This window comes from Heptranchias perlo, chromosome 12 (assembly GCF_035084215.1).
Source record: "Heptranchias perlo isolate sHepPer1 chromosome 12, sHepPer1.hap1, whole genome shotgun sequence".
Lineage (NCBI taxonomy): Eukaryota > Metazoa > Chordata > Chondrichthyes > Hexanchiformes > Hexanchidae > Heptranchias > Heptranchias perlo.
In genome coordinates, this window is record NC_090336.1 from 708,395 (window position 1) to 735,774 (window position 27,380).

At 47.2% G+C, this 27,380-nt stretch overlaps 1 protein-coding gene across 5 annotated transcripts in view; it reads left to right on the forward strand.

Annotated features, from left to right (window-relative positions):
• The first annotated feature begins 11,158 nt into the window (after nt 1-11,158).
• Nucleotides 11,159-27,380, forward strand: part of LOC137327804 (SITS-binding protein-like) — a 199,672-nt gene continuing 183,450 nt past the window's right edge. For all 5 annotated transcript variants that reach the window (XM_067993617.1, XM_067993620.1, XM_067993618.1 and 2 more), the window contains exon 1: nt 11,159-11,815. In XM_067993617.1, coding sequence (XP_067849718.1) covers nt 11,351-11,815 — 465 coding nt within the window. In that variant the 5' untranslated portion in view covers nt 11,159-11,350. The remainder of the gene's footprint in view (nt 11,816-27,380) is intronic.

Consider the following 27,380-nt stretch of genomic DNA (forward strand, 5'->3'; position numbering starts at 1 on the left):
CCCACAAACAGCAATGAGATAATGACCAGATAATTTATTTTTGGTGATGTTGGTTGGGGGATAAATATTGGCCAGGACACCAGGAAGAACTCCCCTGCTCTTCTTCGAATAGTGCCGCGGGATCTTTTACGTCCACCAGAGGGGGCAGATGGGGCCTCAGTTTAACGTCTCATCCAAAAGACGGCACCTCCAACAGTGTAGCACTCCCTCAGTATTGCACTGAGTGTGTCATCCTGGATCATGTACTCAAGTCTCCGGAGTGAACCCACAACCTTCTGACTCAGAGGCGAGATTGGTTTGGATTGTTTATAGCAAACAGCCGGCACAGACTCAACAAGCCTAGCAGCCTCCTTCCGTGGTTGTAGATTTATGGTTCTATAGCTGCGATACCCCCATTGAACAGCCACTTGTTGTCATTGTCTAGGCTCAGAGGTGAAAAAGGGCCTCTTGGGCGAGGCATCGGAGGGCAGGCCTGTACCTGATGCAAAGCTACGCCTGCAGGAGAGATGGGGAGCAAACCTTGGGAGGGGAGGGGCAATCCCAGGAGTCTCTCCTCCTTTATCACTCCAGCTCCTAATCACAGGCACTGGGAAGATTCCAGGATCTAACATTAGTTCCTTGCCCTGCGGTGGACCAGCCAGACCAGCTCGGGTTACACTGGGAAACACATCAGCCAGCGTGAGAGGTTGTGCACTAATTATGAGTCCCACATTCACTATCGGGCTTTGATCAGGATCTGCGACCCTGACAAGTTAAGACGGTTTTCGTATTTGCCTGGATTACGTACTAAAAATACCGCAGGTGCTGGACGTCTGAAATAAAGACAGAAAGTGCTGGAAACACTCAGCAGGACAGGCCACATCTGTGGAGAGAGGAAAAAAGGTTATGTCAAAGTTTCAGAACATTAAACATTAACGTGAAACGTTAATGGAATTCCGGGTCTTGTCAGTTAGTTGATTCTCTGGACTGGTCAGTTAGTGGATTCCCTGAGCTGGTCAGTTAGAGGATTCCTGAGCTGGTCTGTTTGTGGATTCCCTGAGCCGGTCAGTTAGAGGATTCCCATAGCTGGTCAGTTAGTGGATCGCCTGGTCTGGTCAGCGGATTCCCTGAGCTGCTCAGATAGTGGATACCAGGGGCTCGTCTGTTAGTGGCTTCCCTGGATTGGTCAGTTACTGAGTTCCCTGGGCTGGTCAGTTAGTGGATTCCCTGGATTGGTCAGTTAGTGGGTTCCCTGGGCTTATCAGTGTGTGGATACCCTGGGTTGGTCAGTTGGTGGATTCCCTGAGCCAGTCAGTTAGTGAATTCCAGGGTCTGGTCAGTTAGTGGATTCATTAGGCTGGTCACTTAGTGGATTCCCTGGGCTTATCAGTTGGTGGATTCCTTGAGTCGGTCAGTTGTGGGTTCCCTGGGCAGGTCAGTGAGTGGATTGCTAGCACCAGGCAGCCATTGGATTCCCTGGGCTGCTCTTTCGATGGATTCTCTGGGAAGGTCAGTTAGTGGATTCCATAAGCCAGTCAGTTAGTGAGTTCCCTGGGACAGTTAGATAATGGATTCACTAGGATGGTCAATTAGTTGATTCCCTGAGCTGGTCTGTCGGTGGAATCCCTGGGCTGGTCAATCACTGAATTCCCTGAGCCGGTCAGTTAGAGGATTCCCATAGCTGATCAGTTAGTGGATCGCCTGGTCTGGTCAGTTAGCGGATTCCCCGAGCTGCTCAGATAGTGGATTCCAGGGGTTTGTCCGTTAGTGGCGTCCCCGGATTGGTCAGTTACTGAGTTCCCTGGGCTGGTCAGTTAGTGGATTCCCTGGGCCGGTCAGTTAGTAGATTCCCTGGGCTGGTCAATTATTGGATTCTCTGGACTGGTCAGTTAGTGGATTCCCTGAGCTGGTCTGTTTGTGGATTCCCTGAGCTGGTCAGTTAGAGGATTCCCATAGCTGGTCAGTTAGTGGATCGCCTGGTCTGGTCAGCGGATTCCCTGAGCTGCTCAGATAGTGGATACCAGGGGCTTGTCTGTTAGTGGCTTCCCTGGATTGGTCAGTTACTGAGTTCCCTGGGCTGGTCAGTTAGTGGATTCCCTGGATTGGTCAGTTAATGGGTTCCCTGGGCTTATCAGTGTGTGGATACCCTGGGTTGGTCAGTTGGTGGATTCCCTTAGCCGGTCAGTTAGTGAATTCCAGGGTCTGGTCAGTTAGTGGATTCATTAGGCTGGTCACTTAGTGGATTCCCTGGGCTTATCAGTTAGTGGTTTCCTTGAGTCGGTCAGTTGTGGGTTCCCTGGGCAGGTCAGTGAGTGGATTGCCAGGACCAGGCAGCCATTGGATTCCCTGGGCTGCTCTTTTGATGGATTCTCTGGGAAGGTCAGTTAGTGGATTCCATAAGCCAGTCAGTTAGTGGGTTCCGTGGGACAGTTAGATAATGGATTCACTAGGATGGTCAATTAGTTGATTCCCTGAGCTGGTCTGTTGGTGGAATCCCTGGGCTGGTCAATCACTGAATTCCCTGAGCCGGTCAGTTAGAGGATTCCCATAGCTGATCAGTTAGTGGATCGCCTGGTCTGGTCAGTTAGCGGATTCCCCGAGCTGCTCAGATAGTGGATTCCAGGGGTTTGTCCGTTAGTGGCGTCCCCGGATTGGTCAGTTACTGAGTTCCCTGGGCTGGTCAGTTAGTGGATTCCCTGGGCCGGTCAGTTAGTAGATTCCCTGGGCTGGTCAATTATTGGATTCCCTGGTATGGTCAGTTAGTGGATTCCCTGAGCCAGTCAGTTAGAGGATTCCCTGAGCTGATCAGTTAGTGGATTCCCTGAGCCGGTCAGTTAGCGAATTCCCTGAGCTGCTCAGATAGTGGATTCCAGGGGCTCGTCCATTAGTGGCTTCCCCGGATTGGTCAGTTACTGAGTTCCCTGGGCTGGTCAGTTAGTGGATTCCCTGGATTGGTCAGTTAGTAGGTTCACTGGGCTTATCAGTGTGTGGATACCCTGGGTTGGTCAGTTAGTGAATTCCAGGGTCTGGTCAGTTAGTGGATTTCCTGGGCTTATCAGTTAGTGGATTACTTTGGCTGGTCACTTAGTGGATTCCCTGGGCTAGTCAGTTTGTGGATTCCTTGAGTCAGTCAGTTGTGGGTTCCCTGGGCAGGTCAGTGAGTGGATTGCCAGGACCAGGCAGCCATTGGATTCCCTGGGCTGCTCTTTTGATGGATTCTCTGGGAAGGTCAGTTAGTGGATTCCATAAGCCAGTCAGTTAGTGGGTTCCGTGGGACAGTTAGATAATGGATTCACTAGGATGGTCAATTAGTTGATTCCCTGAGCTGGTCTGTTGGTGGAATCCCTGGGCTGGTCAGCCACTGAATTCCAGGAGCTGGTTACTTAGTGGATTCCCTGGGCTGGTCAGTTAGTGGGTTCACTGGGCTGGTCACTTAGAGGATTCTCTGGACTGTTCAATTAGTTGATTTGCTGGGCTGGTCATTTAGTGGAAATTACAGGGGCTGATCAATTAGTGGATTCCCTGGACTGGTCAGTTAGTGGATTCCCTGGGCTGTTCAGTTAGTGGGTTCACTGGGCTGGTCACTTAGAAGATTTCCTGGATTGGTCAATTAGTTAATTTGCTGGGATGGTCAGTTAGTGGATTCTGTGAGCCGGTCAGTTCGTGGATTCTGGGGTTTAGTCAGTTAGCAGATTCCCTGAGCTGGTCAGTTAGTGGATTCCAGGGGCTGGTCAATTAGTTGATTCCCTGGGCTGGTCAATTAGTTACTTCCCTGAACCGGTCACTTAGTGGATTCCTTGGGCTGGTCAGTTCGTGGATTCCCCGGGCCAGTCAGTGAGCGGATTCCCTGAGCCGGTCAATTAGTGGATTTCCTTTGTTGGTCAGTTAGTGGATTCCCTGGGCCAGGCAGTTAGTCGATTGCTGGGCTTGTCAGTCAGTGGGATCCCTGCGTTATCAGTTTGTGAATTCCCTGGGCCGGTCAGTTGGTGGATTTGCTGAGCTGGTCAGTTAGTGTATTCCCAGGACCAGTCAGTTAGTGGATTGCCTGGGCCGGTCAGTTAATTGTTTCGCTGGATTGGTCAGTTAGTTGAATCCCTGGGCTGGTCAGTTAGTGGATTCCCCAGGCTGATCAGTTAGTGGAATCCAGGGACTGGTCAATCAGTTGATTCCCTGGGCCAGTCACAGTGGATTCCTTGGGTTGGTCAATTAGTTGATTTCTGGGCTGGTCGGTCAGTGGGATCCCTGGTCTTGAGTTTGTGGATTCCCTGGGCTGGCCAGTTAGTGGATTCACTGAGCTGGTCAGTTAGTAGATTCCCAGGACCAGTCAGTTAGTGGATTGACTGGGCTAGTCAGTTAGTAGATTCCTTGGGCAGACCAGTCAGTGGATTCACAGGGCTGGATAATTAGTTGATTCCCTGATCCGTTCAGTTAGTGGGTTCCCTGGGACTGTTAGTTACTGGATTTGCTGGGATGGTCAGTTAGTTGATTCCCTGGGCCAGTCAGTTAGTGGATTCCGTGAGCCGGTCAGTTAGTGGATTCTGGGGTTTAGTCAGTTAGTGGATTCCCTGAACTGGTCAGTTAGTGGATTCCAGGGGCTGGTCAATTAGTTGATTGCCTGGGTTGGTCAATTAGTTATTCCCCTGGACTGGTCACTTAGTGGATTCCTTGGGCTGGTCAGTTATTGGACTGCCTGGGTCAGTCAGTGAGCAGATTCCCTGAGCCAGTCAATTAGTGGATTCCAGGGTCTGGTCAGTTAGTGGATTCCCTGAGCTGGTCAGTTAGTGGATTCTAGGAGCTGGTCGATTAGTTATTTCCCTGGGCCAGTCACTTAGTTGATTCCTTGGGCCGGTCAGTTAGTGGATTCCCTGGGCCAGTCAATGAGCGGATTCCCTGAGCTGGTCAATTAGTGGATTCCAGGGTCGGGTCAGTTAATAGATTCCTTGAGTCAGTCACTGAGTGGATTTCCTTCACTGGTCAGTTAGTGGATTCCCTGGGCCAGACAGTTAGTCGATTGCTGGGCTGGTCAGTCAGTGGATCCCTGCGATATGGGTTTGTGGATTCCCTGGGCCGGTCAGTTAGTGGATTTGCTGAGCTGGTCAGTTAGTGGATTCCCAAGACCAGTCAGTTAGTGGATTGCCTGGATTGGTCAGTTAGTTGAATCCCTGGGCTGGTCAGTTAGTGGATTCCCCAGGCTGGTCAGTTAGTGGATTCTAGGGACTGGTCAATTAGTTGATTCCCTGGGATGGTCAATTAGTTATTTCCCTGGGCTAGTTACAGTGGATTCCTTGGGCTGGTCAATTAGTTGATTCTTGAGCTGGTCAGTCAGTGGGATCCCTGGTCTTGTGAGTTTGTGGATTCCCTGGGCTGGCCAGTTAGTGGATTCACTGAGCTGGTCAGTTAGTAGATTCCCAGGATCAGTCAGTTAGTGGATTGACTGGGCCGGTCAGTTAGTGGATTCCTTGGGCAGACCAGTCAGTGGATTCACAGGGCCAATCAGTTAATGGATTGCCTCAGCCAGTCAGTTAGTTGAATCCAAGGGCTTGTCAGTTAGTGGATTCCCTGGGCTGGTCAGTTAGTGGATTCCATGGGCTGGTCAATTAGTGGATTCCCTGGGCTGGTCAGTTAGTGGATTCCATGGGCTGGTCAATTAGTGAATTCCCAGGGCTGGTCAGTTAGGGAGTTCCCTGGGCTGGACAGTTAGTGGGTTCCCTGGGCTGGTCAGTAGGTGGATTCACTGGTTGGTCACTTAGAGGATTCCCTGGGCCAATTAGTTAGTTGATTCCCTGGGCTAGTCAGTTTGTGGATTCCCTGAGCCAGTCAGTTTGTGGATTCCCTGGGCTGGTCACTTAGTGGATTCCCTGGGCTGATCAGTTGGTGGATTCCCTTGGCTAGTCACTTAGTGGATTCCCTCGGCTGGTCACTTAGTGGATTCCCTGGGCCAATCAATCAATGGATTCCCTGGGCCGATCAGTTAGTGGAGTCCTTGGGCAGATCAGTCAGATGATTTGCTGGGCTGGATAATTAGTTGATTCCCTGAGCCAGTTACTTAGTGCGTTCCCTGGACTTGTCAGTTAGCCAATTCCCTGGACTCTTCAATTAGTGGATTGCTCAGACCGGTCACTTAGTGGATTCCTTGGGCCAGTCAGTTAGTGGATTTCCTGGGCTGGTCAGGTAGTGGATTCCTGGGCCAGTCAGTTATTGGATTCCTTTGGCCAGTTAGTGGATTCCCTGGGCCAGTCAGTTATTGGATTCCCTTGGCCTGTCAATTAGTTTATTCATTGGGCTGATCAATTAGTGGATTGCTCAGGCCGGTCACTTAGTGGATTCCTTGGGCCAGCCAGTTAGTAGATTTCCTGGGCTGGTCAGATGGTGGATTCCTGGGCCAGTTAGTTAGTGGATTCTAAGGGCCGGTCAGTTATTGGATTCCCTTGGCCTGTCAGTTAGTTGATTCCCTGGGCCAGTCATTTAGTGGGTTCCCTGGGACTGTTAGCAAGTAGATTCACTGGAATGGTCAGTTAGTTGATTCCCTGGGCCAGTCAGTTAGTGGATTCCCTGAACTGGTCAGTTAGTGGATTCCAGGGGCTGGTCAATTAGTTGATTCCCTGGGCTGGTCAATTAGTTATTTCCCTGGACCGGTCACTTAGTGGATTAATTGGACTGATCAGTTAGTGGATTCCCTGAGTTGGTCAGTTAGTGGACTGCCTGGGCCAGCCAGTTAGTGGATTCCCTGGGCCAGTCAGTGAGTGGATTCCCTGAGCCAGTCAATTAGTGGATTCCAGGGTCCGGTCAGTTGGTGGATTCCCTGAGCTGGTCAGTTAGTGGATTCCAGGGGCGAGTCAATTAGTTATTTCCCTGGGCCAGTCACTTAGTCGATTATTTGGGCTGGTCAGTTAGTGAATTCCCCAGGCCAGTCAGTGAGCGGATTCCCTGAGCCAGTCAGTTAGTGGATTCCCTGGGCCAGACAGTTAGTCGATTGCTCGGCTGGTCAGTCAGTGGGATCCCTGCGTTGTGAGTTTGAGGATTCCCTGGGCCGGTCAGTTAGTGGATTCCAGGGACTGGTCAATTAGTTGATTCCCTGGGCTGGTCAATTAGTTATTTCCCTGGGCCAGTCAGTCAGTGGGATCCCTGGTCTTGTGAGTTTGTGGATTCCCTGGGCTGGCCAGTTAGTGGACTCACTGAGCTGGTCAGTTAGTAGATTCCCAGGACCAGTCAGTTAGTGGATTGACTGGGCCAGTCGGTTAGTAGACTCTTTGGGCAGACCAGTCAGTGGATTCACAGGGCTGGATAATTAGTTGATTCCCTGAGCCGGTCAGTTAGTGGGTTCCAGGGGCTGACCAGTCAGTGGATTCTCTGGGCCAGTCAGTTAATGGATTGCCATAGCCGGTCAGTTAGTTGAATCCCCGAGCTCGTCAGTTAGTGGATTCCCTGGGCTGGTCACTTAGTGGATTCCCTGGGCTGATCAGTTAGTGGATTCCCTCAGCTTGTCACTTAGTGGATTCACTCGACTGGTCACTTAGTGGATACCCTGGGCCGATCAGTCAATGGGATCCTTGGGCCGGTCAGTTAGTGGAGTTGTTGAGCAGATCAGTCAGATGATTTGCTGGGCTGGGTAATTAGTTGATTCTCTGAGCCAGTCAGTTAGTGGATTCTCTGGTCCGGTCAGTTTGTGGATTCTCTGGGTCGGTCAGTTAGTGGATTCCCCTGGTTCTTCAATTAGTTTATTTATTGGGCTGATCAATTAGTGGATTGCTCAGGCCGGTCACTTAGTGGATTCCCTGGGCCACTCAGTTATTGGATTCCTTTGGCCAGTTAGTTAGTGGATTCCCTGGGCCGGTCAGTTATTGGATTCCCTTGGCTGATCAGTCAGTGGAATCCCTGGGCTGGTCATCTAATGGATTCCCTTGGCCTGTCAGTTAGTTGATTCCCTGGGCCCGTCAATTAGAGGGTTCCCTGGGCTAGTCAGGTAGTGGATTCCCTTAGCCTGTCAGTTAGTTGATTCGCTGGGCCAGTCAGTTAGAGGGTTCCCTGAGGCCAGTCAATTAGTTGATTCCCTGGGCTGGTTAGTGGGTGCCCTGGGATGGTCACTAAGAGGATTCCCTGGGCTGGTCAATTAGTTGATTCCCTGGGCAGGTCAGTTAGTGGATTCCCTGGGCCGGTCACTTAGAAGATTCTCTGGGCCAGTCAGAGTGGGTTTTCTGGGCCGCTCAATTAGTGGATTCACTGGGCTGTTCAATTAGTTGATTCCATGGGCCAGTCAGTTAGTGGATTCCAAGCTCTGGTCAGTTAGTGGATTCCTTTGGCCAATCAGTCAGTGGATTCCTTGGACCAGTCAGTTAATGGGTTCCCTGTGCTGGTCACTTAGTGAGTTATCTGGACTTGTCATTTAGTTGATTCCATGGGCCGATTAATTAATGGAGTCCCTGGGCTGGTCACTTAGTGGATTCCCTGGTCCAGTCAGTTAGTGGATTTCCTGGGCTGGTCAGGTGATGGATTCATAAGCTAGTCAGTTCATGGATTCACTGGACTGGTCAGTTAATTGATTCCCTGGGATGATCAGTTAGTTGATTCCCTGGGATGGTCAGTTAGTTGATTCCCTTGACCAGTCAGTAAGTCGAATCCCTAGGCTGGTCAATTAGTTGATTTCAGGGTCAGGTCAGTTAGTGGATTCCCTGAGCTGGTCAGCTAGTGGATTCCCTGGGCGGGTCAGTTAGTGGATTCCCTGGGATGGTCAGTAAGTGGATTCCCTGTGCCTGATAGTTAGTGGATTCCCTGTGCCATTCAGTAAGTGGATTCCCTGTGCCTGACAGTAAGCGGACTCCCTGTGTCTGACAGTTAGTTGATTCCCTGTGCCATTCAATTAGTGGTTACCCTAGGCTGGTCAGTAAGTGGATTCGCTGGGGAGGTCATTTCATGGGTGTCCTGAGCCAGTCAGTTAGTAGATTCCCTTTGCTGGTCAGTTAGTGAATTCCCTGGGCCAGTCAGTTAGTGGATTCCCTGGGCAGATCAGTCAGTGGATGCATTGGGCTGATTAATTAGTTAATTCACTGAGCTGGTCAGTTAGTGGATTCTGAGGGCCAGTCAATTAGTGGAATCCATGGGCTGGTCAGTAAGTGGATCCCCTGGGCCAGTCTTTTAGTGGATTCCCTGGCCTGAGCAGTTATTGGATTCCCTGGGCTAGTCTTTTAATGGATTTCCTGGGCTAGTCAGTTAGTGGAATCCCTGGGATGGTCAGTAAGTGGAATCCCGGGGATGGTCAGTAAGTGGATTCCCTGTGCCATTCAGTTAGTGGATTCCCTGTGCCATTCAGTCAGTGGATTCCCTGTGCCATTCAGTTAGTGGATTCCCTATGCCATTCAGTTAGTGGATTCTATCTGCCATTCAGTTAGTGGATTCCCTGTGCCATTCAGTTAGTGGATTCCCTGTGCTATTTGGTAAGTGGATTCCCTGTGCCTGACAGTAAGTGGACTCCCTGTGCCATAGAGTTAGTTGATTCCTTGTGCCATTCAGTATGTAGATTCCCTGTGCCATTCAGTAAGTAGATTCCCTGTGTCATTCAGTAAGTGGATTCCCTGTGCCATCCAGTTAGTGGATTCCCTGGGCTGGTGACTTCATGGGTGCCCTGAGCCAGTCAGTTAGTTGGTACCCTGGGCTGTTCAGTTAGTGGATTTCAGGGCTGATCAATTAGTAGATTCCCTGGACTGGTCAGTTAGTGGCTCCCCTGTGTTGGTCAGTTGGTGGATTCCAAGGTCTGGTCAGTTGGTGGATTCCAAGGTCTGGTCAGTTAGTGGATTCCCTGGGCTGGTCAGTTAGTGGGTTCCCTTGGCCGGTCAGTTAGTGGGTTCCCTGGGCCGGTCAGTTAGTGGGTTCCCTGGGCCGGTCAGTTAGTGGGTTCCCTGGGCTGGTCAGTTAGTGGAATCCCTGGGCTGGCCAGTTTGTGGGTTCCCTGGGTTGGTCAGAAAGTGGATTCCCTGGGCTGGGCAGCTAAAGGATTCCCTAGACTGCTCTTTTAATGATTCCCTGGGCCAGTCAGTTAGTGGACTCCCTGGGTTGGTCAGTTAGTGGAATCCCTGGGCTGGTCAGTTGGTTGATTACCTGTTCCAGTCAGTTAGTGGATTCGCTGGGCTGGTCAATTAGTTGATTCCCTCGATCGGTGAATTAATTGAATCCCAGGGCTAGTCAGTTAGTGGATTCCCAGGGCTGGGTTGTTAATGGTTCCCTGGACCAGTTGTAGTGGATTTGCTGGGCTGGTCAATTAGTTGATTCAATGGGCTGGTCAATTGGTTGATTAGATGGGCTGATCACTTAATGGGCTGGTCAGTTAGTGGGTTCCCTGGGCTGGTCGGTAAGTGGATTCCCTGGGCTGGGCAGCTAATGGATTCATTGAGTTGCTCTTTTAATGATTCCCTGAGCTGGTCAGTTAGTGGGTTCCCTGGCACTGTTAGTGGATTCCTTGGGACAGTTAATTAGTGGATTCCCTGAGCCGGTCAGTTAGTTGATTCCCTGGCACTGTCAGTTAGTGGATTCCCTGAGCTGGTCAGTTAGTGGATTCCCTGGCACTGTCAGTTAGTGGATTCCCTGGGCCAGTCAGTTAGTGGATTCCCTGACACTGTCAGTTAGTGGATTCCCTGAGCCGGTCAGTTAGTGGATTCCCTGAGCCGGTCAGTTAGTGGATTCTCTGGCACTGTCAGTTAGTGGATTCCCTGAGCCGGTCAGTTAGTTGATTCCTTGGCACTGTCAGTTAGTGGATTCCCTGAGCCGGTCAGTTAGTTGATTCCCTGGCACTGTCAGTTAGTGGATTCCCTGAGCCGGTCAGTTAGTTGATTCCCTGGCACTGTCAGTTAGTGGATTCCCTGAGCTGGTCAGTTAGTGGATTCGCTGGCACTGTCAGTTAGTGGGTTCCCTGGGCTGGTCAGTTAATGGATTCGCTGGCTTGGTCAGAGTTGATTCCTTGTGCTGGTCGGTTAGTGGATTCCTTTGAATGATCAATTAGTGGATTTCCTGGGCTGATCCCGGTGTGAATTCCGTGTCCTTGGTTGGTTTACAGCCTGGGGCTGCTCCATGTGCCGATCCCCTGGGCTGATCCTTGCGCTTGGTTCGGTTCCAGCCCGGGGTCATATGCGGGTGAATAGTGCCGGAGCAGCAGTTTAGCGGCTGTTTGGCAGCGACCACACTGACCGAGTGCAACAGGCGGAGCCGTGGGTGTAAAGTGAGAGTTCGGGGGTGGGTGGGTGGGGGGGCTCCGGAGCGGCCCCGGTACCGGGACAGTGCAACCTCCCGCATCGCCCACCGCCACCCCCCCTCCCAAGAAGTCCCGGCGATTAACGGGGAGAGAGGGACAAGCGGGGAAAGCGAGCGGGGCGGCGAAGTGGAGATGGTGAGACGGGCCAGGGAGATGCCCAGCCCCGTGGGCGATGCCAGCCTGGAGCCCGGCATCAAGGAGATGAACGAGACGTGGAAGGGGGCGGTCGCCTGCCTGGGGGTGGCCCTGCTCTTCCTCATGACCATCGGCGTCCTTTACTGGCAGGTGGTGGACAAGCCGGACACCAACTGGATCCTGAAGGGGCAGATCAGCGGGCTGGTGTGGGACAGGAGGAGCCTGTCCCTCTCACTGAGGACCCTGAGCCAGGACAAGACCCTCGCCCAGATCGACTCGGGCCACTTGCCTGACACGGGACTGGCCCTGCTCAGGAACCTCTGCTGGCTCAACCGAACCCAGTTCTGCCACACATGGGACGGCGTGGCTGAGCTCAGGGTGTCCGTGGGACCGGCAAACCAGAGTGTTGCAGAGTGTTACCAGGTGGAGTGGACACCCAGGGACTGCCAAGTGGCTCTCAAGGTAACTGCTCACAGGCAAATGGGAGTTTGTTAATTTTAAACAACTTGTCACGGTGTCAGCGTAATAATATGCCGTGTGTTACTGGGACTGGGGTATAATACATAGAAATTAAGGCACAGAATCAGGCCATTCGGCCCAACACGTCCAAGCAGGTGGGTTCACTCCACACGAGCCTCCTCTCACTCCTCTTTATCTAACCCTATCAGCATATCTTTCTTTTTTTTATTCCTTCATGTGATGTGGGCGTCGCTGGCGAGCCCAGCATTTATTGCCCATCCCTAATTGCCCTTGAGAAGGTGGTGGTGAGCCGCCTTCTTGAACCGCTGCAGTCCGTGTGGTGAAGGTTCTCCCACAGTGCTGTTAGGAAGGGAGTTCCAGGATTTTGACCCAGCGACAATGAAGGAACGGAGATATATTAGGGTATCAGCAGTGGCTCAGTAATATCTCTCTCCCCTGAGTCAGGAGTTTGTGGGTTCAAGCTCCACTTCAGTGATACACGGTGTGTTATTATATAATATATACTGGAGTGTTATATCCAGTGATACACGGTGTGTTATATAATATATACTGCAGTGTTATATCCAATGATACACCGTGTGTTATTATATAATATATACTGGAGTGTTATATCCAGTGATACACGGTGTGTTATATAATATATACTGCAGTGTTATATCCAGTGATACATGGTGTGTTATTATATAATATATACTGGAGTGTTATATCCAGTGATACATGGTGTGTTATTATATAATATATACTGCAGTGTTATATCCAGTGATACACGGTGTGTTATTATATAATATATACTGGAGTGTTATATCCAGTGATACATGGTGTGTTATTATATAATATATACTGCAGTGTTATATCCAGTGATACACGGTGTGTTATTATATAATATATACTGGAGTGTTATATCCTGTGATACATGGTGTGTTATTATATAATATATACTGGAGTGTTATATCCAGTGATACTCGATGTGTTATTATATAATATATACTGGAGTGTTATATCCAGTGATACACGATGTGTTATTATATAATATATACTGGAGTGTTATATCCAGTGATACACGATGTGTTATTATATAATATATACTGGAGTGTTATATCCAGTGATACACGATGTGTTATTATATAATATATACTGGAGTGTTATATCCTGTGATACACGGTGTCACTGGATATAACACTGCAGTATATATAATAGCACATCATGTATCACAGGATATAACACAGCTGTAATTGCACCCTCCCACGAGTGGAGACACTCTCACATCTTTATATGTCTTTAGATAGACAGGGTAAATCCTTTGTATTCCTTTGTCTTGGTGTCAGGGGATTGACCAATGCATGAAACTGCCCCATATTTTCAACCAGAGTTAGTGAGCCTTCTTTGTTGGTGTCACTGCTTATGCTCAAAAACTAATAAAGCCAAAGGTTACTTAGTGACTGGGCAGCCTCTGAATTGTTACTGTATGTCAGTGTATACTTGGGGAAACACCATTTCATTATCTCTGAAGGCTGACCCATCAGAGATATACCTGAGAGGAAAAGTATAAATGTTTCAGTGTTAACACATGTGACATGAAAGGCATTATTGCACAGACAACACTGTCTAATCTACTCAGCTTGTGAAGGTGAACTGTGTGAGATCAATGTAGGAATTGCATTTCTCACATTTGAAATCCCATCGTGGGGGTAGAGTTTCTGCTGGATTGCACTGGTTTTATCAGCGCAATCTGCCTGAACCAGCACAAAAGGTTGCGGATAATCGAGTTTGCATGATCTTTAAAACTTAACACACTTAAATACATCAAGGAATACATTTTAATGGAAAGAGGAGAAATAAAGAATTACGTTCTATTACACTGCCCAATTGCGCTGATTATGGAAATGCATTTCAGCGGAAACTTAACTGTAACCGAACCAGTGCAATTTCATCGCAATTTGTGCCCAATTTGCGGATTGTCCCCAAAGCAGAAACTCTACCCCCCGTACCCCCCGCCCCCGCCCGGGTCTACAAAAAACTGCTCCATCCAAAAATCTTGGTGATTATCAGATTACGGAAGAAATGTGTTCCAACCCACGATGGACTGAATTTATCTTTATGATTTTAAGTATTGAACTATTCATTTCTTGCTGTGTCTTAATTGCTTTTATTTCAAGTAAATCTATTAGTTTTAGTGCCTTTACTGCCTTTCAAAGATAAGATACGATAACATTCTGAGCATGCCTCTTACATCTATTATACCATACTTCAGGTATCATTTATTAGTCCCGTATCTCACTCACTACGTATACAGACAACGGTGAAGCTTATTCTCGGTGGGACTTCAGACTTCAGACTTAGAGCAGTGAGATGCTGCTATTTCCCTCTGATTAATAATTGTGTGAATTTGAGTTTGACATGTGGGAGATCAGGTTAACACTGTCCACATTTTGAAGTTAGACACGAATGAAGGCAGTGCAGGAACCCTCGTGGTGTGTACCAATGTGGATCCACAATGTAGCCAGTGACAGCACATTGGCACTAAGTGCCAGACAGTTGAATCTGTGGAGCAAAGGAGCTCTGTGTTCGAGCAGCAAATGACAAAACTCTGCAGCATCACAGAGGAAGAGGGGTGTTGGGATTATAATCAACAGAACATGGTCAACCAAGAAGTAGAAGTGGACATTACAGGACACATGGATAGAGTAGAAAGAGAGTTAGTTTATGAGAGGGATGGGATTCAATGGGAGAATTAATGTACCAGAAGGATGGGCTTCAATGGAAGAGTTAATGTACCAGAGGGATGGGTTTTAATGGAAGAGATAATGAACCAGAGTGATGGGATTCAGTGGGAGAGTTAATGTACCAAATGAATGGGCTTCAATGGGAGAGTTAGTGTACCAAAGGAATGGGTTTTAATGGGAGAGTTAATGTACCAGAGAGATGGGTTTTAATGGGAGAGATAATGTACCAGAGTGATGGGATTCAGTGGGAGAGTTGATGTTCTCAAGGGATGGGATTCAATGGGAGAGTTAATGTACCAGAGGGATGGGCTTCAATGGGAGAGTTGATGTTCTCGAGGGATGGGATTCAATGGGTGAGATAATGTACTGGAGGGATGGGGTTCACTGGGAGAGTTAATGTACCAGAGGGATGGCGTTCAATGGAAGAGTTCATGTTTCAGAGGGATGGGATTCAATGGGAGAGTTAATTTACCGGAGGAATGGGACTCAATGGGTGAGTTAATTTACCGGAGGGATGGGATTCAATGGGAGAGTTAATTTATTGGAGGGATGGGCTTCAATGTCTGAGGTAATGTTCCAAAGGGAGGGGATTCTTTGGGAGAGTTAATGTACGAAAGGGATGGGATTCAATGGGAGGTGAATGTACCAGAGGGATGGGATTCAGTGGGAGTGCTAATGTACCAGAGGGATGGGATTCAATGGGAGAGTTAATGTACGAGAGGGATGGGATTCATTGGAAAAGTTAATGTACCAGACGGATGGGATTCAATGGGAGGGTGAATGTACCAGAGGGGTGGGAGTTAATGGGAGAGTTAATGTACCAGAGGGATGGGATTCAATGGGAGGGTGAATGTACCAGAGGGGTGGGAGTTAATGGGAGAGATAATGTGCCAGAGGGATGGGATTCACTGGGAGAGTTCATGTACCAGATGGATGGGATTCAGTGGGAGAGTTAATGTACCAGACGGATGGGATTCAATGGGAGAGTTAATGTACCAGATGGATGGGATTCAATGGGAGGGTGAATGTACCAGGGGGATGGAATTCAATGTGAGAGTTAATGTACCAGAGTGATGGGTTTCAATCGGAAAGTTAAAGTACCAGAGAGATGTGATTCATCGGGAGAGATAATGTACCAGAGGGATGGGCTTCAATGGGAGAGTTAATGTACCAGAGGGATGTGATTCATTGGGAGAGATAATATACCAGAGTGATGTAATTCATTGGGAGAGATAATGTACCAGAGGGATGGGATTCAATGGGAGAGTTAATGTACCAGAGGGATGGGTTTCAATGGGAGAGTTAATGTAGCATAGGGTTGGGATTCATTGGGAGAGTTAATGTAGCATAGGAATGGGCTTCAATGGGAGAGTTAATGTACCAGAGTGATGGGGTTCAATGGGAGAGTTAATGTACCAGAGGCATTGGTTTTAATGGGAGAATTAATGTACCAGACGGATGGGATTGAATGGGACAGTTAATGTGCCAGAGGGGTGGGAGTCAATGCGAGAGTTAATGTACCAGAGGGATGGGCTTCAATGGGAGAGTTAATCTACCAAAGGAATGGGATTCATTCGGAGAGTTAATGTACCAGAGGGATGAGATTCAATGGGAGGGTGAATGTACCAGGGGGTGGGAGTCAATGGGAGAGTTAATGTACCAGAGGGATGGGATTCAATGGGAGAGTTAACGTACTAGAGGGGTGGAGTCAACGCGAGAGTTAATGTACCAGAGGGATGGGCTTCAATGGGAGAGTTAATGTACCAGAGGGATGGGCTTCAATGGGAGAGTTAATGTACCAGAGGGATGGGCTTCAATGGGAGAGTTAATGTACCAAAGGAATGGGATTCAATGGGAGAATTAATGTACGAGGTGGATGGGATTCAATGGGACAGTTAATGTACCAGAGGGATGGGATTGAATGGGAGTGTTAATCTACCAAAGGAATGGGATTCATTGGGAGAGTTAATGTACCAGAGGGATGGGATTCAATGGGAGGGTGAATGTACCAGAAGGGTGGGCTTCAATGGGAGAGTTAATGTACCAAAGGAATGGGATTCAATGGGAGCATTAATGTACGAGGTGGATGGGATTCAATGGGACAGTTAATGTACCAGACGTGTCGGATTCAATGGGAGAGTTAATGTACCAGGGAGATGGGATTCAATGGGAGAGTTAATGTACCAGATGGATGGGATTCAATAAGAGAGTTAAGGACCAGATGGATGGGATTCAATGGGAGAGTTAATGTACCAGACGGATGGGTTTCAGTGGGAGGGTGAATGTACCAGAGGGATGGGATTCGATAGGAGTGTTAATGTACGACAGTGATTGGTTTCAATGGGAGAGTAAATGTTCCAGATTGATGGGGTTCAATGGGACTGTTAATGTACCAGAATGATGGGTTCAATAGGAGAGTTGATGTACCAGAGTAATGGGATTCAATGGCAGAGTTAATGTACCAGAGGGTTGGGTTTTAATGGGAGAGTTAATGCACCAGAGTGATGGGCTTCAATAGAAGAGTGAATGCACCAGAAGGATGAGATTCAATGCGAGAGTTAATGTACCAGAGGGATGGAATTTAATGGGAGAGTTAATGTACCAGAGGGATTGGGCTTCAATGGGAGAGTTAATGTACCAGAGGGATGGGTTTTAATGGGAGAGTTAATGCACCGGAGGGATGGGATTCAATGGGGGAGTTAATGTACCAAAGGGTTGAGATTCAATGGGAGAGTTAATGTTTCGGATGGATGGGATTCAATGGGAGAGTTAATGTTTCGGATGGATGGGATTCAATGGGAGAGTTATTGTATCGGATGGATTTGGTTCAATGGGAGAGTTAATGTACCGGAGAGATGGGATTCAATGGAGAGTTAATTTACCGGAGGGATGGGATTCAGTGGGAGAGTTAATTTACCAGAGAGACGGGATTCAATGGGAGAGTTAATTTATCGGCGGGACAGGCTTTATTGGCTGAGGTAATGTTCCAAAGGGATGGGATTCAATGGGAGAGTTAATTTACCAGAGGGATGGGCTTGAATGGGTGGGTGAATGTACCAGAGGGATGGGTTTCAATGGGAGACTTGATGGACCAGACGGATGGGATTGAATGGGAGTGTTAATGTGCCAGAGGGGTGGGAGTCAATTCGAGAGTTAATGTACCCGAGGGATGGGCTTCAATGGGAGAGTTAATCTACCAAAGGAATGGGATTCATTGGGAGAGTTAATGTACCAGAGGGGTGGGAGTCAATGGGAGAGTTAATGTACCAGGGAGATAGGATTCAATGGGATGGTGAATGTGCCAGATGGGTGGAAGTCAATGGGAGAGATAATGTACCAGAGGGATGGGATTCAATGAGAGAGTTAATGTACCAGAGGATGGGATTCAATGGGAGAGTTAATTTACCGGAGGGACGGGATTCAATGGGAGAGTTAATTTACCGGAGGGACGGGATTCAATGGGAGAGTTAATTTACCGGAGGGACGGGATTCAATGGGAGAGTTCATTTACCGGAGGGACGGGATTCAATGGGAGAGTTCATTTACCGGAGGGATGGGATTCAATGGGAGAGTTAATTTACCGGAGGGATGGGATTCAATGGGAGGGTTAATTTACCGGAGGGACGGGATTCAATGGGAGAGTTAATTTATCGGCGGGACGGGCTTCATTGGCTGAGGTAATGTTCCAAAGGGATAGGATTCAATGGGAGAGTTAATTTACCAGAGGGATGGGCTTGAATGGGTGGGTGAATGTACCAGAGGGATGGGTTTCAATGGGAGAGTTAATGTACCAGACGGATGGGATTGAATGGGAGTGTTAATGTGCCAGAGGGGTGGGAGTCAATGGGAGAGATAATGTACCAGAGGGATGGGATTCAATGGGAGAGTTAATGTACCAGACGGATGGGATTCAATGGGAGGGTGAATGCATCAGAGGGGTGGGAGTTAATGGGAGAGATAATGTACCAGAGTAATGGGGTTCAATTTAAGAGTTAATGTACCGGAGGGATTGGGCTTCAATGGGGGAGTTAATGTACCAGAGGGATGGGTTTTAATGGGTGAGTTAATGTACCAGAGGGATGGGATTCAATGGGAGAGTAAATGTACCAGACGGATGGGATTCAATGGGAGAGTAAATGCACCAGAAGGATGGGCTTAAATAGGAGAGTTAATGTACCAAAGTGATGGGCTTCAATGGGAGAGTTAATTTACCGGAGGGGTGGGAGTTAATGGGAGAGTTAATGTACCAGAGTAATGGGGTTCAATTTAAGAGTTAATGTACCAGAGGGATTGGGCTTCAATGGGAGAGTTAATGTACCAGAGGATGGGATTCAATGGGAGAGTTAATTTACCGGAGGGATGGGATTCAGTGGGAGATTTAATTTACCGGAGGGACGGGATTCAATGGGAGAGTTAATTCACCGGAGGGACGGGATTCAATGGGAGAGTTAATTTACCGGAGGGATGGGATTCAATGGGAGAGTTAATTTACCGGAGGGACGGGATTCAATGGGAGAGTTAATTTATCGGCGGGACGGGATTCAGTGGGAGAGTTAATTTATCGGCGGGACGGGCTTCATTGGCTGAGGTAATGTTCCAAAGGGATGGGATTCAATGGGAGAGTTAATTTACCAGAGGGATGGGCTTGAATGGGTGGGTGAATGTACCAGAGGGATGGGTTTCAATGGGAGAGTTAATGCACCAGACGGATGGGATTGAATGGGAGTGTTAATGTGCCAGAGGGGTGGGAGTCAATGCGAGAGTTAATCCACCAGAGGGATGGGCTTCAATGGGAGATTTAATCTGCCAAAGGAATGGGATTCATTGGGAGAGTTAATGTACCAGAGGGATGGGATTCAATGGGAGGGTGAATGTACCAGAGGGGTGGAGTTAACGGGAGAGTTAATGTACCAGAGGGATGGGCTTCAATGGGAGAGTTAATGTACCAAAGGAATGGGATTCAATGGGAGAATTAATGTACCAGAGGGATGGGCTACAATGGGAGGGTGAATGTACCAGAGGGGTGGAGTTAACGGGAGAGTTAATGTACCAGAGGGATGGGCTTCAATGGGAGAGTTAATGTACCAAAGGAATGGGATTCAATGGGAGAATTAATGTACGAGGCGGATGGGATTCAATGGGAGAGTTAATGCACCAGATGGGTGGAAGTCAATGGGAGAGATAATGTACCAGGGAGTTGGGATTCAATGGGAGGGTGAATGTACCAGAGGGATGGGAATTAATTGGAGAGATAATGTACCAGAGTAATGGGGTTCAATTTAAGAATGAATGTACCGGAGGGATTGGGCTTCAATGGGGGAGTTAATGTACCAAAGGGTTGAGATTCAATGGGAGAGTTAATGTAGCAGAGGGATGTGATTCAATGGGAGAGTTAATGTACCAGAGGGATGGAATTTAATGGGAAATTTAATGTACCAGAGGGGTGGGATTGAATGGGAGAGTGAATGTACCAGCGGGATGGGATTCAACAGGAGAGTTAATGTACGAGAGGGATGGGATTCAATGGGAGAGTTAATGTACCAGAGGGATGGGATTCAACAGGAGAGTTAATGTACAAGAGGCATTGGATTGAATGGGAGGGTGAATGTACCAGAGGGATGGGGTATAATGGGGGAGTTTTTGTTCCAGAGGGATGGGGAACAATGGGGTAGTTAATGTACCAGAGAGTTGGGTTTCCATGGGGTATTAATGTACCAGAGAGATGGGATTCAATGGGTGAATTAATGGACCAGAGAGTTGGGATTCAATGTGAGAGCTAATGTACCAGAGTGATAGGCTTCATTGTGAGAGTTATTGTACCAGAGGGATGGGATTCAATGGGAGGGTTAATGTACCTGAAGGTTGGGATTCAATGGGATCGTTAATGTACCAGAGTGATGGGCTTCAATGGGAGAGTTAATCTACCAGAGTGATGGGCTTCATTGGGAGAGTTAATTTCACAGAATGATGGGCTTCAATGGGAGAGTTAATGTACCAGAGGGATGGGATTTAATGGGAGAGTTAATGTACCAGAGGGATGGGATTTAATGGGAGAGTTAATGTACCAGAGGGATTGGATTCAATGGGAGGGTGAATGTACCGGAGGGATGGGACTCAATGGGAGAGTTAATGTACCAGAAGGATGGGCTTAAATAGGAGAGTTAATGTCCCAGAGTAATGGGATTCAATGGAAGAGTTAATGTACCAGAGGTTTGGGTTTTAATGGGACAGTTAATGTACCAGAGTGATGGGATTCAATGGGAGGGTGAATGTACCAGAGGGGTGGGATTCAATGGGAGGGTGAATGTACCAGAGGGGTGGGAGTCAATTGGAGACTTAATGTCCCAGAGGGATGGGCTACAATGGGAGAGTTAATGTACCAGAGGGGTGGAGTCAACGGGAGAGTTAATGTACAAGAGGGATGGGCTTCAATGGGAAAATTAATGTACGAGGTGGATGGGATTCAATGGGACAGTTAATGTACCAGACGTGTCGGATTCAATAGGAGAGTTAATGTACCAGGGAGATGGGATTCATTGGGATGGTGAATGTGCCAGATGGGTGGAAGTCAATGGGAGAGATAATGTACCAGAGCGATGGGATTCAATGGGAGGGTGAATGTACCAGAGGGGTGGGAATTAATGGGAGAGATAATGTACCAGAGTAATGGGGTTCAATTTAAGAGTTAATGTACCAGAGGGATTGGGCTTCAATGGAAGAGTTAATATACCAGAGGGATGGTTTTTAATGGGAGAGATAATGTACAGAGGGATGGGTTTTAATGGAAGAGTTAATGTACCAAAGGGTTGAGATTCAATGGAAGAGTTAATGTAGCAGAGGGATGTGATTCAATGGGAGAGTTAATGTATCGGATGGATTGGGTTCAATGGGAGAGTTAATGTACCGGAGGGGTGGGATTCAATGGGAGAGTTAATGTATCGGATGGATTGGGTTCAATGGGAGAGTTAATGTAGCAGAGGGATGGAATTTAATGGGAGAGTTAATGTACCAGAGGAATGGGATTCAACGGGAGAGTTAATGTACGAGAGGGATGGGATTCAATGGGAGAGTGAATGTACAAGAGGGATGGAATTTAATGGGAGAGTTAATGTACGAGAGGGATGGGATTCACTGGGAGAGTTACTGTACCAGAGTGATACGCTTCACTCGGGGAGTTAATGTACCAGAGGAATGGGCTTCAATGGGAGACTTAATGTACCAGAGGGATGGGGTTCAATTTAAGAGTTAATGTACCAGAGGGATAGGCTTCAATGGGAGAGTTAATGTATCGGATGGACTGGGTTCAATGGGAGAGTTAATGTACCAGAGGGATGGAATTTAATGGGAGAGTTAATGTACCAGAGGGATGGAATTTAATGGGAGAGTTAATGTACCAGAGGGATGGGATTCAATGGGAGAGTTAATGTATCGGATCTATTGGGTTCAGTGGGAGAGTTCATGTATCGGATGGATTGGGTTCAATGGGAGAGTTAATGTACCGGAGGAATGGGACTCAATGGGAGAGTTATTGTACGAGAGGGATTGGATTCAATGGGAGGGCGAATGTACCAGAGGGATGGGGTACAATGGGGGAGTTTTTGTTCCAGAGGGATGGGGTACAATGGGGTAGTTAATGTACCAGAGAGTTGGGATTCGATGGGGGAATTAATGTACCAGAGAGATGAGATTCAATGGGTGAATTAATGGACCAGAGAGTTGGGATTGAATGCGAGAGTTAATGTACCAGAGTTATGGGCTTCAATGTGAGAGTTAATCTACCAGAGTGATGGGCTTCAATGGGAGAGTTAATTTCACAGAATGATGGGCTTCAATGGGAGAGTTAATGTACCAGAGGCATGGGATTTAATGGGAGAGTTTATGTACCAGAGGCATGGGATTTAATGGGAGAGTTTATGTACCAGAGGGATGGGCTTCAATCGGGGAGTTAATGTACCAGCGAAATGGGGTTCAATGGATGAGATAATGTACCAGAGGGATGGGTTTTAATGGGAGAGTTAATTTGCGAGAGGAATGGGCTACAATGGGTGAGTTAATGTACCAGAGTAATGGGGTTCAATGGAAGAGTTAATGTACCAGAGGGATGGGCTTCAATGGGAGAGTTAATCTACCAGAGGGATTGTTTTAATGGGAGAGTTAATATACCAGAGGGATGGGCTTCAATGGGAGAGTTAATGCCCCAGAGGAATGGGATTCAATGGGTGAGTTAATGTACCGGAGGGAAGGGGTTCCATGGGAGAGTTAACGTACCAGAGAGATGGGATTGAATGGGAGAGTTAATTTATCGGAGTGATGGGATTCAATGAGAGAGTTAATGTACCAGAGGGATGGGATTCATTGGGAGAGTTAATGTACCAGAGGGTTGGGGTTCAGTGAGAAAGTTAATGTACCAGAGGGATAGGATTCATTGGGGGAGTTAGTGTATCGAATGGATTGGGTTCAATGGGAGAGTTAATGTACCAGAGGAATTGCATACAATGGTAGATTTAATGTACCAATGGGGTGGGATTCAAAGGGAGAGTTAATGTATTGGATGGATTGGGTTCAATGGGAGAGTTATTGTATCGGATGGATTGGGTTCAATGGGAGAGTTATTGTATCGGATGGATTTGGTTCACTGGGAGAGTTAATGTACCAGAGGAATGGGATTCAAAGGGAGAGTTAATGTATCGGATGGATTGGGTTCAATGGGAGAGTTAATGTACCAGAGGGATGGGATTCAATGGGGAGATAATGTACCAGAGGGACGGGATTCACTGGGGAGTGTTAATGTAGCTAAGGGATGGGCTTCACTCGGGGAGTTAATGTACCAGAGTAATGGGGTTCAATTTAAGAGTTAATGTACCAGAGGAATGGGTTTTAATGGGAGAGATAATGTAGCAGATGGATGGGATTCAATGGGAGGGTGAATGTACCAGAGGGATGAGGTTAAATGGGAGAGTTAATTTATCAGAGGGATGGGCTTCAATGTGAGAGTTAATGGACCAGAGGGGTGGGAGTCAATGCGAGAGTTAATGTACCAGAGGGATGGGCTTCAATGGGAGAGTTAATCTACCAAAGGAATGGGATTCATTCGGAGAGTTAATGTACCAGAGGGATGAGATTCAATGGGAGGGTGAATGTACCAGGGGGTGGGAGTCAATGGGAGAGTTAATGTACCAGAGAGATGAGATTCAATGGGTGAATTAATGGACCAGAGAGTTGGGATTGATTGCGAGAGTTAATGTACCAGAGTTATGGGCTTCAATGTGAGAGTTAATCTACCAGAGTGATGGGCTTCAATGGGAGAGTTAATTTCACAGAATGATGGGCTTCAATGGGAGAGTTAATGTACCAGAGGGATGGGATTTAATGGGAGAGTTAATGTACCAGAGGCATGGGATTTAATGGGAGAGTTTATGTACCAGAGGCATGGGATTTAATGGGAGAGTTTATGTACCAGAGGGATGGGCTTCAATCGGGGAGTTAATGTACCAGCGAAATGGGGTTCAATGGATGAGATAATGTACCAGAGGGATGGGTTTTAATGGGAGAGTTAATTTGCGAGAGGAATGGGCTACAATGGGTGAGTTAATCTACCAGAGGGATTGTTTTAATGGGAGAGTTAATATACCAGAGGGATGGGCTTCAATGGGAGAGTTAATGCCCCAGAGGAATGGGATTCAATGGGTGAGTTAATGTACCGGAGGGAAGGGGTTCCATGGGAGAGTTAACGTACCAGAGAGATGGGATTGAATGGGAGAGTTAATTTATCGGAGTGATGGGATTCAATGAGAGAGTTAATGTACCAGAGGGATGGGATTCATTGGGAGAGTTAATGTACCAGAGGGTTGGGGTTCAGTGAGAAAGTTAATGTACCAGAGGGATAGGATTCATTGGGGGAGTTAGTGTATCGAATGGATTGGGTTCAATGGGAGAGTTAATGTACCAGAGGAATTGCATACAATGGTAGATTTAATGTACCAATGGGGTGGGATTCAAAGGGAGAGTTAATGTATTGGATGGATTGGGTTCAATGGGAGAGTTATTGTATCGGATGGATTGGGTTCAATGGGAGAGTTATTGTATCGGATGGATTTGGTTCACTGGGAGAGTTAATGTACCAGAGGAATGGGATTCAAAGGGAGAGTTAATGTATCGGATGGATTGGGTTCAAAGAACATTTTGGAGGGGGAGGGCGAACAGCCAGCTGTCGTGGTGCACATAGGCACCAACGATATAGGTAAAAAAGGGGATGAGGTCCTAAAAGCAGAATATAGGGAGTTAGGAGGTAAATTAAAAAATAGGACCTCAAAGGTAGTAATCTCAGGATTGCTGCCAGTGCCACGTGCTAGTCAGAGTAGAAATAGGAGGATATTTCAAATGAATACGTGGCTAGAGGAATGGTGCAAGGGGGAGGGATTCAAATTCCTGGGACACTGGAAACGGTTCTGGGGGAGGTGGGACCAGTACAAACCGGACGGTCTGCACCTGGGCAGGGCCGGGACCGCTGTCCTAGGAGGAGTGTTTGCTAGTGCTGTTGGGGAGGGTTTAAACTAAAGTGGCAGGGGGTTGGGAACCTGAGCAGGGAGAGAGAGGAAAGCGTAACAGGAAGGGACAGAAGGTATGGAGTAATAGGTAAAGTGTTAAAAAAGGAAAAAGCAGGAACTAAGCGTCACAAAACAGATTTGAAAGTTCTTTATCTGAATGCACGTAGCATTCGTAATAAAATGGACGAGTTAACGGCACAAATAACTACGTATGGGTATGATCTTGTGGCCATTACAGAAACATGGCTGCAGGGTGACAACGACTGGGAATTAAATATGCCAGGGTATTTAACAATCAGGAAGGACAGGCAGGAAGGAAGGGGAGGTGGGGTGGCTATGTTAATAAAGGAAGGAATCACTGTAATACAGAGAAATGATATTGGGACAAAGCATCAAGATAATGAAACAGTTTGGGTGGAGATAAGGAATAATAAGGGAAAAAAAACATTAGTGGGCGTAGTATATAGGCCTCCTAATAGTTGCAACTCTGCTGGAAGAAGTATTAATCAGGAGATAGTCGGGGCATGTAATAAGGGAACAGCCATAATTATGGGGGATTTTAATTATCATATTAACTGGACAAATCAAATTGGGCAGAGCAGCCTTGAGGACGAGTTCATTGAGTGCATCAGGGATGGATTTCTTGAGCAGTATGTAACTGATCCTACAAGGGGGCAGGCAACCTTGGACCTGGTCCTGTGTAATGAGTCAGGATTAATTAATAATGTCCTAGTTAAGGATCCCCTTGGAACGAGCGACCACAACATGGTTGAATTCCATATCCAATTAGAGGGTGAGAAGGTTGATTCTCAAACAAGCGTACTGAGCTTGAATAAAGGAGACTATGATGGTATGAGAGCGGAATTGATTAAAGTGGACTGGGAAAATAGATTAAAGGGTAAGACGGTACATGAGCAGTGGTGTTCATTTAGGGAGTTATTTTACAACTTTCAAAATAAATATATTCCACTGAGGAAAAAAGGGTGTAAAAGAAATGACAGCCACCCGTGGCTAAGTAAAGAAATCAAGGATAGTATCCGACTAAAAACAAGGACATATAAGGTAGCCAAACTTAGTGGGAGGATAGAAGATTGGGAATTCTTCAAAAGACAGCAAAAAGTAACTAAAGGATTGATTAAGAAAGGGAAGTTAGATTATGAAAAGAAATTAGCAAAAAATATAAAAACAGATAGCAAGAGTTTCTATAGTTATATAAAAAGAAAAAGGGTGGCTAAGGCAAACATAGGTCCCTTAGAGGATGAGACCGGGAAATTAATGGTGGGAAACATGGAGATGGCAAAAATGCTGAACAAATATTTTGTTTCAGTCTTTACAGTAGAGGACACTAAGAATATCCCAACACTGGACAAACAGGGGACTCTCGGGGGGGAGGAGCTAAATACGATTAAAATCACTCAGGAGATGGTACTCAGTAAAATAATGGGACTCAAGGCGGATAAATCCCCTGGACCTGATGGCTTCCATCCTAGGGTCTTGAGGGAAGTGGCAGTAGGGATTGTGGATGCTTTGGTGATAGTTTTCCAAAATTCCCTGGACTCAGGAGAGGTCCCGGCAGATTGGAAAACTGCTAATGTAACACCGTTATTTAAAAAGGGTAGTAGGCAGAAGGCTGGAAATTATAGGCCAGTTAGCTTAACATCTGTGGTGGGTAAAATTTTGGAGTCTATTATTAAGGAGACAGTAACGGAACATTTAGATAAGCATAATTTAATAGGACAAAGTCAGCATGGCTTCATGAAGGGGAAGTCATGTCTGACAAATTTGCTTGAGTTCTTCGAGGATATAACGTATAGGGTGGATAAAGGGGAACCAGTGGACGTAGTGTATTTAGACTTCCAGAAGGCATTCGACAAGGTGCCACATGAAAGATTATTACTTAAGATAAAAAATCACGGGATTGGGGGTAATATTCTGGCATGGGTGGAGGATTGGTTATCAAACAGGAAGCAGAGAGTTGGGATAAATGGTTCATTTTCGGACTGGCAACCAGTAACCAGTGGTGTTCCACAGGGGTCGGTGCTGGGTCCCCAACTCTTTACAATCTATATTAACGATTTGGAGGAGGGGACCGAGTGCAACATATCAAAATTTGCAGATGATACAAAGATGGGAGGGAAAGTAGAGAGTGAGGAGGACATAAAAAACCTGCAAGGGGATATAGACAGGCTGGGTGAGTGGGCGGAGATTTGGCAGATGCAATATAATATTGGAAAATGTGAGGTTATGCACTTTGGCAGGAAAAATCAGAGAGCAAGT